This window comes from Periplaneta americana, chromosome 6 (genome assembly GCF_040183065.1).
Source record: "Periplaneta americana isolate PAMFEO1 chromosome 6, P.americana_PAMFEO1_priV1, whole genome shotgun sequence".
Taxonomy (NCBI): domain Eukaryota; kingdom Metazoa; phylum Arthropoda; class Insecta; order Blattodea; family Blattidae; genus Periplaneta; species Periplaneta americana.
Genome location: NC_091122.1, coordinates 94,879,739 through 94,896,587, shown reverse-complemented (window position 1 = coordinate 94,896,587; position 16,849 = coordinate 94,879,739). Strand labels below are relative to the sequence as shown.

Genomic DNA, 16,849 nt, shown 5'->3' with positions numbered 1-16,849 from the left:
GGAGGGGAGCCGAATTTGGAGACGTCCTATCCGTGGTGGGAATATAATGGTGAAGCAGTGCGCAGCCTCGCCCTTTCTCCTACTACGTAATGACGTCACTCGGGAAGCATTGCAGACTCTCTCGGAGCTTGCTAGCTTAGCTTAGCTCAGCTCCGTAAGGTTTTGGAAGTGGGGTAGGTTAATTGATTATAAATACCAAGAAGCTGTATTAATTAATTCCTTCCCTACTAACGTCTTGTCAGGAACGTGATGCTCTCCCAAAGCATAGCCGCCTAGACATGAATTCTTTGTGATCCTGCGACTTTTATTGACAGTTTTCATTCAAGCTGTCAAATGCAGTTTTTTCAAGCTATTTAGAGGGTTGTTGTATGTTGTAAAACGATCTTTCGTGAAGAAGAGGAGTTATTTTCCTGTAAATATACGGGAAAGGTTTTCCAGAATTCTGTTTGAATAAAAGTGCAGTGAAGTTCTGTCCTGCATTCCAAGTGGAATGAACAAAGTTTAAGAAAGGGAATCAGAATCGAGGTCTTGTAAGAGTTATTGGCAGTAAAGTGACATGACAGAAAAGGTCTGTCTACGAAGCACAACATTCACATGGTCAACATAAAGGAAAGAAGGGTAACAATGAAGGGGAATAAACAGTGGTGAAACTGAAGGGCGTAATAGAGTACAATAACGTTATGTTGTGGGTTGACTGTCAGGTCAGTGTCAGAATGAAGTCTTATATCCCTTCTCCATTATTGGAAAATACGTAAAAAAAACTACAGAAATGTTTCTTCAATATAATGTTTATGGTACTTTTCAGCTTTTCAATGTCTACGTAATTGCATGTAAGACCGTGAAGGGAAGCAAACCCAGGAAGGAAAGGATCTATACAAATCTTCGACTTTATCTGGAAGCAGGCATTTTATAGAGGGCTAACCTTGTCTAACTGAAGCGTTAGTGAAAGGGGAAGGGATGCTGGAGTTACGACTACAATATTACAAGCAAACTGTTGGGCTTATTTCCCCACCTCCCGTCATATACCTACCACCCACAGAAAAAGAAGCAAAGTTTGTAAATCTCACAAGAAAGAAGCGAAACAACATGGGAGTGAAAACAATGTTTTGTACTGGAGTCTTTCGAAATTTAACATACTGTTCAAACTGTTACCAAATTATGAGTATAATATCACAATTTGTAGTAAAAGACCCATGTTTATTGCAAACGACCTCCACCTGCCTTTAAATGCCACTTACTGCACACCACCAATTCACTGTCTGCGCGTGGAGATTTAAGTAGAGATTCCAGGCAATAAACCCGTCCTTTTAAATCTTACTACATGAACTTAAAGGTAGCAACAAGCAAACTTTAGAAGAGTCAATAATGAACATATGTTAAAGGCAGGTGTCGAATTAATTACGTTCATTCTGGTGTACTGCTTTCGTTAGAAGATATCTTAAGTTCATGGACTCAGCTCGGTTTGATCCATTCAGGGTGATGGACGCAATACGTTCTGAATCAGACCTTCGATTTCAGGCTGGATTTAAAGAGGCTGAAAATGTGAATTGCAACAAATGTCAAGTGTAGCATGATGAAGTGTCCCTAAAAGAAGGCAAATTCGAAAAAAAAACGCATTTTCGATAAAATGTGGACTTAACGTGTTTTGATTCCGAGCTCCTCAAATACCTTCAATAAAGTTTTATAATCAACATTTTTACATTACTTAAAAAAAACACACATCAGTTTTTCATTCCAGTGATTCTGCATATTTCTTTTAGTAAAATGCTTCTGCACACAATTTTAATATCTGAATATTTTTACACAAATTAAGTCCACAATTGCCACATCTGACATTAATTTTCGTAATGTGAACGGCTTTCTTGTTAGCAGCTAGTACTTGAAATAGACCTTGTTTCACCCTCACAACCACTTCTGTATTATCTTCCTCACTATCATTTTCTTTCTTCAACTCCGCCGGTAAATCAGTTTCCAATAGCACTATAATATCACTTTCACCCAAAACATTAAGGTTGCTATTATCCACAAAACAACTCATGTCTATGTTCTGTATCCCTGAATACAACTAGATTTGAATAAACACCAATAAATAAAGAACAAATTTACCAACTCAAGTTTCTACACTGTAAGTAAATGGTAAAATGGAGAATTGAAACAGTAAACGACTTTAACGGCATTACAAACAGTTACAACAATGGACAAAAATCACAGAATTCAAACTAGAAAATGTTTAAAAGTGTAGGTCATATGAAATGCCAAGGGTGGGTAAAATCTGTCCACTAACAAATACTTCAAATTATTAGTCTGCTATATTTTAAATCTAAAACAGTACACATGTGTGCATACTTTATCATGTTAGAGACAAATAGAGTAAAGGTGAAAGCTGTCAGATTTCATTGATTCATAAAAATTTAGAAAATGAAAAGGGTGGCAATTTTTTTCCCATCCGTGATAATGCTAGGGTTAAGCGAGAAAATAATTATTTTATGCCCATTGATTGACGCCTTTTTTGCTCCTCTATTGACATTCGAGACAATTGAATCCTTCCATTTACTGAAGCCTTTTCTGTCTGGAAGTTGTTAAAAGATACCACAGCTTTAACATTTTATGAGACATGTAATTAAGTGCTTAGGAAAATATTTGGGGCTAAGCGGGATGAAGTTACAGGAGAATGGAGAAAGTTACACAACGCAGAACTGCACCCATTGTATTCTTCACCTGACATAATTAGGAACATTAAATCCAGACGTTTGAGATGGGCAGGGCATGTAGCACGTATGGGCGAATCCAGAAATGCATATAGAGTGTTAGTTGGGAGACCGGAGGGAAAAATACCTTTAGGGAGGCCGAGACGTAGATGGGAGGATAATATTAAAATGGATTTGAGGGAGGTGGGATATGATGATAGAGACTGGATTAATCTTGCACAGGATAGGGACCGATGGCGGGCTTATGTGAGGGCGGCAATGAACCTTCGGGTTCCTTAAAAGCCATTTGTAAGTAAGTAAGTAATTAAGTCCTTTTAGCTTAGAAAGTTTTGAAGAACTATGAGAAAATTATTCCCTTCTGCGGAGCGACTCATATGTGAAACATTTTAACAATATGATAAACAGGAACATACTAGTTAATAGTTATTATAATTATATAATTGCTGTAATTACTCACGTTTCGTTATTTAGACTAATGCACTATCCTCTGATACATGTTCGTCTGAATTTGTTTTGGAAGTGGCCTGAAGAGTACATGAACTATTTGGCAATGATGGCATGAATTTCTTTTCTCCTTCTCCGTTTTTCACATCTGTTCAATCTCAGATTATCTGTTGATTTTCGTTTCAAGCAAGACTGCGCCAGAGCTTTTGTGGGTACAGCGTCTACTTTCAGATTACGACTGCTTTTTGGTTCATAATTTAGGAGTTTCGTCTTTAAAGGTACTTGGTAACTTGACTCCTCAAAATGAAGAGAACATATTCGAGCTGAAACAACATTAAGTCTAAAGATTTTTACTTCCTTTCTTTTCCCTCAAAGCAATCTATGGAATAGTCAAACAATAAGTTTAACATGAAAATATATTTTGCAAATGAGTTGCGAAGCAAATAAAATTTAGTAACATGCGAAAAAACTCATCGTGCTTTAAATTGACTTCATCCTCCCTTCTACAAGCATGCAACCATTGTCTTGCCAAGTTTTCATTCTTCGGAAACCTATAATATTTTACGTCAGTTCCTTTTGTTTTTCGATTGTAACTGAAACAACCAGATACTGCACATCCAGGCATACTAATAGCATGTGTCACATTAATAGCATTACTGATACAAGAATAACATTAAATATAATATTATATATATATAAACAAAGAAATAACACCGTGCACGTACACACAACAGCTGTTTGTTTTGTTCCTCGAGCACTGCGGTGCGAATTAGCGCGCCGCTGCTGCTTCCCAAGTGACGACATGCGCAGTAGAAAACGAGTTTGAGTCAACCGTCTGCTACACCATTATATTCCCACCACGGTCCTATCCACCGCTGACAACTGTACTTCTTACAGTGTTGCCTATTCAGCGGTTTTCCAGCTAGATATAGCGTATTTCAGTTTTAGTTTAGCGAGTAAAATTTATTAAAGTTGTATTGTTCATGCCTCATATAAGGATTTAGCGGGTTTTTTTTTTAACACTCACGGCGGTAAAATGATCTTATTTTACATTGACAATGTAGCAATTTTGTGGTTTCTGCACTGTATCTGTGCGGGTTTTTATGAATCTAGTTGGCAACGCTGCTGCTTACAGTTACAGACCGATTATTTAGTCCTGACAGCTCAGCGACTCGAAAGAGGGGACGTAATAGGAGTAATGAGGAGAGATCCGGAGTAGAGATAAGGGCGAGCGGTCGGTAAAGGAATGCAGTACAGCTTAATTGTACTAGAAACCTACCGCTCTATCGCACGCATGGCATCCGATCGCTCCGAAGGAAAGCGAGTGACTAACCCCAAACACCCCTTGGCGTAACTTTATGGGCTCGCCTGACCCAGGCGCACATCTCCGGCGACTGTCAGGACTAAATAATCGTACTGTACGGCTGCTTTCGGCTGCATTGGGAAGCTCTCTCTCTTTCTCTCTTCTTGGTTTTAAAAAATTGAGTCACGTGTTGTTAGTTTTCTCTCCCTGCGTAGATTTTTATGTTGGTAGATTTTTTCTTGTTTGCATGTGTTTGTCTTTTTTTTTTTTTGTGTGTTACAAGATTTATATATACAGTATATTAAATATATAGATAGTTTAGAAACAAATGTAGATTTGTCTCTAGCTTCTTCTAGTAGTAGTTGTTCAGTATGATGTGACCTAATTGATGGGTTTCCGAAGAAAGAGGATCGTCGAGTGAATTTACTGTAAAAGTAGGCTATTAATAGTAATGAGCAAGCCACGGATTCTTAGGTTCGAATCAATTTTGTTGCTATCTCGTTACTCACGAAATATTGATTTTCTTATTCGTTTTATGCAGCAACGAGTAACATTCTTAAATTGAATATGAGCTAAAAAGACCTAATTCGTAGGTTAGGACTTAAGGTGTTCTAAAGAGAGGCAATCTTTATCAAGCTGTTGTAATATATTAACAGTATTTTGTCCCCCCCCCCCTTAAAATCGTATAAATTCCTAAACATAAGATTTAAAATCCTAAAGAAATCCTAAAACATAGATTGGAAAATCTAATTTTAGCTTATTAAAACCTAAAAATTCTGCGTTTGAGGTACGTCACAGGCCTTATTTTTATATTCTCATCAGTCTCGTCTTGGCCTCCTCAACTTTCAAACCCGTCAACCACTGGTATACCTTTGATAAGCGCTCCCTGCGGAGACTGACGGTACTGTGGACCGTCATTTTTTATTTAGTTATAGAAAAGCAGAATGTACTGTGCATAACACATGTTAACATTGTCAGTTTGGTGTAAAATAATGTTTTAATGCTGAAACAATGCCGGCTGTGTATTCAGCATACAACTGCACCACGGAACAAACAAAACAGAAAATACACCTTATTTTAAGTAAGGGCGTAAGCTTCGTAAAGCTTAGTTCTTTTGGTGCATATTACTTTGTAGGTTTATACAATGTACGGATGGACATGTCAGGAAATTTAATTACAGTGAAATTCTTGATGCAAGTAGCCTAAATATTATGAAAACAAAGAGTCCTTTAACACCTCCTTAAACTTATTACAAATTTGAAATTGTGTCAAGTGGTAATTTGGTTATAATGTTGCTAACGGAAACAATGGGCAACTTTGAATAATAAGATGTTCCGTAGTTTTCAATGGGTACTTCGTTCCATATTTTTGTATGCTATAGTTTCAAGAATAGTATTTCACAACGTTTCTATTATTATTATTATTATTATTATTATTATTATTATTATTATTATTACTAGCTGAAAGCACACGGCGTTGCCCGGGTTTTCCTTTCTGCTTCTAGTTTCAATTAAACTGTTTATTAAATTTTCGGAAATCTCGGAAACCTAACTATACACAACCAAAACAAATTGTCTGTACTAAGCTTTCCTCGCCCATAAAGATGAATCTTCACTTAACGTCACTTACATGAATTAATGATGTCCTTAGCCGAATGCCTGCCAGGGTTAACTCAATTTAAAACACTTGTAAATCAGGCACCAAAAAGAAAACATTTCATCATGTGCCTGACGTTAAACTGCTGTTCTATCTGTCTGTCTATCTGTCTGTCTGTCTGTCTGTCTATTTATTTATTCTGGTGTAGTTAAGGCCATTAGGCCTTCTCTTCCACACCTCCAGAAATACAAATAAAGTAATAGAAAAATCAAACTATAAACTAAGTAAAACCCAACGAAAATATAATTCCTTCTCCTCTCTCTGATCAGTTTCAGCATCGAATCAATATATAGATATATAATTTAATTCATATTGGAAGATTGTTTACCTCTTGACCGCTGTACACCCACTTATATCATACCCAGTTTTTTTAATATAACTTGAAACTATATCTCATAAATTCAAAACATATTATATTAATTCTAATTTATACACAGAATACAAATACAATATAAACTCGCAATAAGTCATTTTTTAACATAAAGACTAATATTCTAAGAAACGTATAGGCCTACCGGTATTTTAGAAATTAAGAGATTTTTATTTCCACAACGCTTACCATACTAAATTTTCAACGTGATTATACAAATATATAATTTCGCAGCAACACATTTTCGGACGCGAACAACAATATTTTGAGAATTAATACAATGTTATTTTCAGTGGGCTTATGTACATTCGCATACTACATTAACAACATGACAAAAGTACCATTGAATTGCTTATTGATATGTGTAAAATCTTTTTTTTTTTTTTTTTCACTTCTTTGTATAAAATACAGAGTGTTTAAAAAATACGGGGCATAATTTCAGGTATGTATTTCCCACATGTAGACAATCAAAATAGTTCATTACAACATGTGTCCGGAAATGCTTTATTTCCGAGTTATGGCCTTCACAACATTGAAATTCACCGGAACGTTTTTCTTTCCGCAGGTCGTTGCCGTCAAAGGAGACATTACGAGGGCACTCTGACAGTTCATTCCGAGGCGAAGGTTACATTCAGTGTTGTGTAGGCGTTAGACTGTGCGACATGTATTCAAATCAAGAGCTGGCAGAGATACACTTCATGTACGGTAAGGCGGACGGCAATGCTGCGCTGGCTCGTCGTTCGTACCAGGAGAGGTACCCACAGCGACAATATCCAGATCGGAAGACATTTGTACGTCTCCATTACCGTCTGTGCGAGTATGAAAAATTTAACTCTCCTGGTTTGGGAAGGGGACGACCAAGATCTACAACTCCAGAAGTACAGGAGGAGATTCTGGAGGCTGTGAACATGACTCCTTCTATCAGCACACGAAGGGTAGCGTTGCAAGTCAATGTTCCTCATACGACTGTCTGGAGACTGTTGAAAGAGTATCAATTGTATCCTTATCATTTGCAACGTGTACAGGCCCTGTCACCAGCAGATTACCCTGCACGAGTTAGGTTCTGTCAGTGGTGGTGTAAATCCGAACTTTCCTGCCTTAGTATTATTTACAGATGAAACACAGTTCACACGAGATGGCATAACAAATTTCCACAATCAGCATGTATGGGCGTATGAAAACCCACGTGCAACTGTTCCATCTCATCACCAGGTGCGGTTCTCCCTCAACATGTGGGCCGGTATCATTGGTGATCGATTAGTTGGACCCCATGTAGCCTACTTGTAAACAGACTTACGGAGCAGGCGTACACAAACTTCCTGGAAAACACCATACCTCATGTTTTAGAAGACACTCCACTGATCAATCGTCAACACATTCACTTCTTGCATGATGGCGCTCCTGCACACTTCAGTCGTACGGCTCGCCGGTACTTGGATCGAAGGTTTCCTGATCGATGGATAGGTAGAGGTGGCCCAATTGCTTGGCCTCCACGCTCACCTGATCTGAACCCTCTCGATTTCTACTTGTGGGGCCATTTAAAATCATTGGTTTATTCGTCTCTGGTGTCTGATTTGGAATACCTTCGGAATCGAATTGTGGCATGTTCTGAGGACATACGCAATACTCCTGGAGTTTGGGATCGTGTTCGCAGGTCAGTGAGACATCGATGTGAGGTCTGTATTCAAACAGGAGGTGGAAATTTTGAACATCTTCTGTAATGACAACGAACTGCGGAAAGAAAAACGTTCCGGTGAATTTCAATGTTGTGAAGGCCATAATTCGGAAATGCTTCATTTCCGGACACATGTTGTAATGAACTATTTTGATTGCCTACATGTGAGAAATACATACCTGAAATTATGCCCCGTATTTTTTAAACACTCTGTATAAGTAGTTGAGGATGTGAAAAACACGCAGTTTTTAAGTTAATGTCTGCAACTTTTGAGCGACTGTCCTTGAGCTTCATTTTAATATGGCCATTACAAATGCTAGTGGCATTGAAATTGCAGTTGCTTAAAACTGAATGAGTATCCTAGCAATACGTGGAATAAAAACATCTCCTTTTCTTTTTGCAGTTAATATTGCCAATTCTTTTACGTTTCATATGAGTTTTTCACATCAATTCTTATTCGTGCATAATTTTGGTGGGTTAATATTTCGCAATAGTACTATTAGTTATTCAATATTACGTAAATTATGTGGTAGCAATCCTTGTAGTTTCAAAGAATTCTAGAATTCAGTTGTATAAAACAGTCTGCTCACTATCTACAAAACTGCATCGAAGAATTCATAATACGGTCCTGGACTGCGTAAAGATACTTATTGCATGAATTATCTAGTTTTAGCCTTCATGATGTGTAACAACAATGTAATTTAATTTCGCGTTAAAATTTCCAAGGCCTCGTGGAAGTCGATGTTGAATACAACAGACAATAATAAAAAACAATTGACTGTAGGAGATTTTGCATTTTAATATTATCCATGAATTCTTATCTATTTATTTTTATTTTTTTATATTTTTAATTAGTTTAACTTCCATTTGCACAATTTTAATGTAGCCTATGTTCTTCTCCTGGTTATGAAGGTTAAATGTGCACATATCGGTCAAAGCGTGTAGATCTGTATAGAGAACATACACACACACACACACGCACATATACATACATGCATACATACATTCAATTGTATATATTATTATTATTATTATTATTATTATTATTATTATTATTATTATTATTATTATTATTATTACTATTTTGTATTTGTATTAATTGTAGACTTGGGTCAGTGGAAGAGTAGACCTTAACTCTGCCACGTAAAATAAAATTATTATTATTATTATTATTATTATTATTATTATTATTATTATTATTATTATTATTATTATATTTTTCGGATACATTAATATTTAATTTAAACATTTCGCATTTTGTTTTTATAAAAAGCTGATTTATAAATAAATAAGTAATGGTTAAGACTTTAAAAATTCTAAAACTGTCTCATTCCCCTGGGTTTAAATTAAAAGTACCGCAAATCGTAATATTCGTTTCTGGATTATTAAACCCCTCTCAATACAAGTGGCACTGCCCCAGAGAATTATAAGATAAGACGGACTGAGCATAAGCGAAATATATATTTAGCAAGTTTGTACGATCAAGAGTTTAGTATTTATTGTGTTTATACTGTCTACTTGAATTTTCAATTCATTAATGTGTAGGGCTCTTTTTGTTAACAAAGAGGAAACTCAGCACTTGTATCCAAGGTGCGAATTAAGTTCTGATGAAGGGGGGGATAGAATTCTACAGGGAGAATAGGCCTACCATACATACAATTATTATTATCCTCATTCGATACGGCTCAACGCTTGGTCGCACTGAGTTGCTTGTCTTGCATCTTGATCATAATAAAATTATATCCATGAGCAGGCTTAAGATAAGATGTGTAATTCCTAAGTTATTGATTGTTGTCAGCTTGCCGGTGATGATAATACATCAATATTATTTTCTTTGCTTACTTTATACTTTATAAAGTATTATTCGACCAAGGCGAGTGGAGCCGCGGGCGTAATGTGAACTATCGCGATGCGGTATTACGAACGCAGGAGCAGTAGCGCCACGGCTCCGGGTTGCAGGACTCCACTGGCCTCGGTCGAGTAATACATATACTCGTATTAAAACAATTATTTTGTGAGAGGGATAGAAGTTATCCCTGGTAGGGATGTTAATACGAATTTATGAGAGAGGGATAACTTTCCACCAGGGGGGATTCCCCCCCCCCTTCCCGTTAATTCGTACCCTGCTTACATCACACACAATTTGTTATTATTACGTCAAATGTGAAAACAGTTTTATTCTCCAAAAGACTCAGCCTCGTTGCAAGACACGTGTGATATCAATATATTTTGTTTCAAATTATATTAGACTACACAATGTGTCCATCACGCGAAAAGAAGTGTAGCAAGCTGTGGCTCCTGTTGTTTCTGATAACAATGTTAACCGTAAGTATCTTATAGTTTCAATAAATGTGGTGAGTTATGAGTAACTTTCTATTAGTGTCATTCTTTGGTAGTATCCAAGATGGAGTCGCTGTTTTCCCGAGCAATAAGTTGGATAACGTAAGAGGCTTATATGACGTCACGTAACATTGAAAGTACAAAAATTTGTTTTCATAATATTCTGACAATTTAACTTACCTTAATGTTGTTGTTCTGTGTTGGTGTAAGTTCTGGGTGTTAATGGGGTTTGTCCATAGCCCGGGTATGCCTTCTTAATGTTGTTATGAGTTGAGGAACATTTGATGAGCTTGTTTTCTTCTGTTTGCAGTCTTGAAATGGCGGTATAGGAACTCAAAGATGTATAAATCGTCGGAATCACTTGGTCGTCCTTTTTTTACGCAATTTTTTTTTAGGGATTTTCACATTCATTCTATATTTTGAGTATGAATTGTACGATTTTCACTATTTATGAATTGCACTTTACATAGTTTACTACTCCGTGAATATAACCTTTTTATAGATTTTTCTATGCTTTCCATCCGTCGGTATATAACTTTGTTCCTGGAAGAACAAATTCTGTAATTATACTGCACAATGTAGGAGCATTTCTGGAGTTGACTCGTAGCGCGAAACATTTTTTTTATATCTCGTTGTTTTATCCTCTCCCGACCGGACACATACTGTGCACAGGATCACATACAGTTTCTGTATTAATGTGCCATCTAACGATAAATCAAAGTAACCGAAGTAACTGGTACTGCCAACAGTGCCAACTATGAAAATTATGAACTGGAAATGGAGATTTTTAGAGTTAATGTTCCGTTGAATGATTTTCAGCATAACCTTAAAAATTATATTAATAAGTAATGTATATATATTTCACCATTAAGCTCTATATCCTAGACATTTCACAAAGTTCTTAAGAATCTAAAATAAATATGTTGACATGACGACGGTATTGGTTAACCTGACATTTATGACTGTAAACAAAAAATATTAACCTAACCTAAACTCTAATATAAATAAGTAGTTCATAATGTTTGTAATATATCATATTATTCATATACTAAGAGAGTGATTAACGTGTACTAATCTCCCATATAACTTTCGGTGAAATAAATAACGAGAGTTTTGTTGAATAATTCCTTATGTATCAGGTTTGTAAAATAGAAATGTAGCTATCTAGAATCACTACTAACAACCTGTTTTTATAACACCAGTGTCAATAACTGTATTTTTGTATAATTACTGAAACTTTCAATTTTGCAAGGGATCGTATTTAGGCCAATAGTAAAAATATTGTTGCATGAGTATGCTGTACCTGTGTCACTATGCTTTCGTAATAAGTAGACCTAACCTGTATTAACAAATGTAACACCTTAGGTTCCTGTACTGTATTGCATTTTATGTATATATTTATTTATTTGCTTATGTCTGTATTTTACCTGCGTTTGCTCTCGAGTGCTTAAAATTGTTCAACTGTGTTGCACTATTGCAGAATGAGTTGGACACCATATGCTCAAGTTTATGATCCAATAAAGATTGGTAGCATAGACAGTACTGATCCAGAACCCCATGATCGCGCAATTATAAGAGCACTGAACTCAGAGTATCAGCCAGACAAGAATGTCAAAGGAAAACCAGATCGTACAATCTTTGTTGCCAGACTCTATAGACAAACATCGGAGAAAACTATTGAACAGGTAAGCTTATTTTTAGTTTGACCAATATTTTTACGAATGCTAAAGGATCCATGAGTGAAAAAATATGGCTTAATGTGAATTACAGTACTTCTCCAAGTATGGTCCTATTCGACGATTACGCCTGGTGAGAGACATTGTGACGGGCAGTTCCAAAGGCTACGCCTTCATTGAATATGAGAAGAAGGAATCGGCTAACCAAGCTCATTGCTACGCAAACAGTCATGTCATCGATGGCAGACAGATCTTCGTGGATTTCGAATGTGAGAGGAAACTTCCAGGGTGGAAGCCTCGACGGCTAGGTAACTTGTGTTTGCATGTTTTAAAAATCATATAGAAGTACGAACATCCACATTTGTTCTGATAGCCTATAGTATTGGTGTGCTTCATGTGCCCTAAATTATTATTGTTGTTCCTATGACAACTTGGGCAATTAACCCATTTTCTCTCTGGCGGCGCACAGTGTGTAATTTCAAGCAGCTAGCCGGCCAAAAATCAATTTTCACACCCCATCTTTAATTCTAAATTCTTATATAGACGTGTTTATAACACTTCAAAGTATACTATCCAAGTGTAGACAGATGCTTACATCTGTTAGGGGACCCTCACAACAGAGCGAAAGTTGCATGTCTGCGATAAGATCATTTACGCTGCAGAGGCAGTCGCGCAGTTTGTGTTTGGATGGTGCAAAGTGAGGAAGTTAATATAATATTTTTCTTTAATATACAGTGTGGATATATTATAAGAAGGTATATACTTACAAATAAACTAATTCTTTTGCTAAAAATTACTATCTTATTGTCTAGAATAAGTGTCTGGATAAGCATGTGCAGAGAGTCAAAAGTTCTATCTTATTACATTACTTTGAGTTGAATTTTAAAAGGTGTAGCCCTGTATCACCTTGCTAAAATTTTGTGGAGATATTCATTAAGCTTCTCTGAGCAAGACGTCGTGATTTTTTTCTGCAACTAGATGCAGACAGAAAAACTATTAATTATTTTCAGACACCATGTGCTCCGTAATCCGGAGAGCTGTTTTCCTGGTATGGAACAAAAGCGAGAAAAAAGTGAAATTATCAAATATAATTGAACATTTTGGTCTCAAAGATTACTTTGAAGACATTTTACATTCAATAAAAAAATTAATTAAATTTCAATGCTCGAAAATTCGATTACGGTGGGAAAAATACAGCATGAATGAGAAAATTTTCTTAAAATATAATGTGCTATGTTTGAATCAAGATGCAAAGTCTGAGAATAAAATATATAATACTTTGAAATCTACTACAAAACAATTCCAATTTGAGTCTGCCCATACAAGCATTCGGGGACGTCCACGTAAACTTTTCGGAGAACTGAGCGAAAGATCAAAACGGAAAAAAATTTAGTCCACTTTTTAAGAAAGATCACCAGAAGAAAAGCTTTCTGCTGCCCATATGAGTTTCAGAACTTCTAGGAAAAGAGATGCGGCCAATATTGTAGGAGAGCTTTTACTTGCATCACTTCAACGTGCGACAAAATCGAGAAAAAAACGTGAAAATTGATTTTGCAGGAACGACCAACAATTGTCACCTAATAAGGATCTCGCTTTGATTACTGATTTACAGTTGACCTCTAATCAATATAAAGAATTAAGGGAAATGCAAAATCTTGTAACAGTTAATTTAGTTCCATCGTTTTATTTATTGCAAAACATTGAAGATAGGATAGGTCCAGGCAGCAAAGGGGACTACTTGTTGGCGTGATAAAACAAAGTAGTCAGAATAAAAATGATGCAAATACTGCAAGAAGATTTTTCAGGGAGGTTTCCACTTTCGCATATATTACGGGAATAGATGGAAATTTAATAAGTCGTTTACACACTATCAGAAACCTTTTTCTTGAGGTTTTGTAATACTGATGAACGGGCACTTGACATGTATGCAAGGGAGACAAGGAAATTATATTTATGCTTGCACAAATAGTATTATATGCCTACAACCCTTCACAAACTCTTGGCTCATGGACAGAAGGTCACATGACACTATTATACCTACTGGCAAACTATCTAAGGAAGCCCAGGAAACGAGGAACAAATACTATATTACACTTTTCAGAGAAGTCTTCGCAAGAAAAACATCAAGAAAGACACAAATACCGATCTTTTACTGAGGCTACTTATTTCTTAGGACCCTTACATCATCAGCTTAAAGAAATTAAAAAGAGAAAATCGCTGTCGATTTTAATAGTAGTGCTGCTATTCTCTCCGAGTCTCTATTACTCGGTGCTACCGAAGGAAAGACTAGCAGCGTGGATACAGATTCTGATGGGGATGCATCTGACGTCTGAACGAATAAGATATATAGCAATATTCCTTCGTCTTACGCTTTCAATTTTAAGCGCATTCCACATTATGAACATTAATTTATTTTTTCACTCAAATCGATTTTTTTACAATATTACTAATTTTATTTTCAGTAAAAATAGTTATTTTCATTTTCATTATTGAAAATTTATCTACTTCAATAATTGAAGTTACATACCAAATTTTATGAAAATTGAGCAATTAGTTTTCGAGAAATGATTTTTGGCCGGCTAGACTCGCTAAATTACACACTGTGCGGCGTCTCAATACAGCTTTGTTAAGTTTTCTTCATGCTGATGACATCCAGCCCCTTGCAGTGAAGGTGGTGATTTCCGTTCATGAGTATGCTTTGTGGCAGTAGATATTTATTCTTATTAGGTGTGCATGATCTAAAAATTGCCACTACTTCCTTTCTGTGCTTTCTCTTGTTTTTTCAATGTTTTTGTATATTTGCCCACTTTCTTAGGCTTTGACTGCTCGGGAGCCTCATTTTCTTCTATTCCAAGATATAGTTTGACAGTTTTTTTAAGGAATCCACTGGAATAGGATTTTCTTGTGGGCTGATTGCTGTGCCTTTTTTCGCCAACTTGTCAGCATTTTCATTGCCTTCTAATTCAACATGGACAGAACCCATTGGAAGTCAATTGTTTTATATAGTAGAACTTTTAGATGTTTAAGGGCTTGCCTGATGTTATGTATTACCCAGTGGCGAGCATTTGGTTGAATCTACTGAAGCTCTGCTTCAATATAATTGCTGCTAAATACAAAAATTAAATACTAAAATCAATTTTTGTCAAAAACTCCTTTATACTATATTTCAAACTGCATGCAGATATGGCAATTTAAAATCTGCGTTTTCACACTGCTACTGAAGCTCGATTCACTTGACTGTCCTAGCGGTTTTTCTATTGAATTGGGAAAGGGAAAAGAGAGGCCGAGAAAGAGAAGAAGAAATAGTGGCTTAGACTGGTAGTTTTCAATACTCAACTAGCGTCAGGTAGGAAATAATACTGTCCTCACAACATCCATCGACTTAGCAGAGGGCTATTCAGGATTGGAAGCAATAAACCTGTGTCTTCTATAGAAATCTGCCACCTCTTCCATACCCATCTGAAATTCCATTCTAAAATCTAAGAAAATTTGAAAAATGTTATATCAGTTTTGGTTTTTGTGTCAAACAGTGCGGGATTAATTCAAAGTTAATACTCTAATTTAATAACTATGCAGTGGGAGAGAGAAATCTTTCTTTAATTTATTTCAGTGCTAGTAACTGTGTCCTATTATAATATAATAATATTGTGCGTAATTTATTAAAAATCTGTTAAACAGTCCTTTTTGATTGTGGACGCTGAACTGTTAAAACTATGTAATGATAAATTATCATTCAGTTTTCCACAACTAATGTTATTGGTTAGTGTGTATGATTCCCGTGGGCATAGCAACTGCAGAAAAGTCTTCCGATGTTGAAGATCAGGTTGAGTGGAAGAGAAAGCCTTAAGGCTTTAACTCAGCAAGGTAAAATAAAATAAATTATCATTGTTATATTAAGGAGAGAGGACAGTATTTCTGATAAAAATGAGTTAATTTTTTTTAAACACTCTGTGATATATGTGGAATGCATTGCATAACATTTCTGTCCATATCGGATGTTGAGACACCATTTTTAAGGTTCCTGCACTCAGGATTTTTATTAACTCACATGCCCCCTTTGACTATTTTTTCCGGTAACTTAACACTTTGCTTCATTGCTAGACAAAAATGGATATAATTTCTGAACTATTAAAGATACATGCATGAAATTTAGAACACACATTCCCTAGACTATTAGGAAACTTTTCTCTGTAACAGAATTTTGCTAATTGATTTCATTTAAAAAATATGTCTGTCTGTTTGCAAAAAAGGAAATGAAAAAGTGTCATTAAATTTTAATTGTTTATTTTATAAATTTAGGGACTAATATCAAAATTTTGTTACAGACAGTTTGTAGAGCATGCTTTTACAAATAAAATGTAAAAAACTGTTGAAATTTATCTTTAAAAATGGCCTAGATATATCAGTTTTAGTAAATTGCTGCATTGGGTACATTTTTTTTTTCAAATCTGGGCCCTAAATAATTTTTTCAAAATATTTATATTTAGTTGAGTTGCTATAGCCATGAGCTCTCTACATATAACAAAATAAAATTTTACACCTAATAGGAAAAAAGTTAAAAAAAAATACCGTCCTCTCCCCTTAAAAGGATACAAACATATGCGCGCAATAGCAAAAGAATGATGGAGTTGAACTTCTGATAAAACTGGTGCTGCAGTACAGATGAGTCAAATTTTT

General features: G+C 35.7%; 2 protein-coding genes across 4 annotated transcripts in view; one reads left to right on the top strand and one right to left on the bottom strand.

The window, feature by feature from the left end:
- The window catches only part of f (espin protein forked), a 415,448-nt gene extending 404,349 nt beyond the window's left edge, over positions 1 to 11,099 (bottom strand). Inside the window, exon 1 of the mRNA XM_069828470.1 lies at positions 10,677 to 11,099. The gene's annotated coding sequence lies outside the window, so the exon portion shown is untranslated. The remainder of the gene's footprint in view (positions 1 to 10,676) is intronic.
- Positions 1 to 16,849, top strand: part of LOC138701511 (U11/U12 small nuclear ribonucleoprotein 35 kDa protein-like) — a 116,080-nt gene that overhangs the window by 97,493 nt on the left and 1,738 nt on the right. The window contains exons 1-3 of one of the 3 annotated variants that reach the window (XM_069828477.1): positions 11,235 to 11,341; positions 11,977 to 12,181; positions 12,267 to 12,480. In XM_069828477.1, coding sequence (XP_069684578.1) covers positions 11,274 to 11,341; positions 11,977 to 12,181; positions 12,267 to 12,480 — 487 coding nt within the window. In that variant the 5' untranslated portion in view covers positions 11,235 to 11,273. Of the gene's footprint in view, positions 1 to 11,234; positions 11,342 to 11,435; positions 11,636 to 11,976; positions 12,182 to 12,266; positions 12,481 to 16,849 lie in introns of those variants that run through there. The other 2 variants (XM_069828478.1, XM_069828479.1) reach the window with 2 other exon arrangements.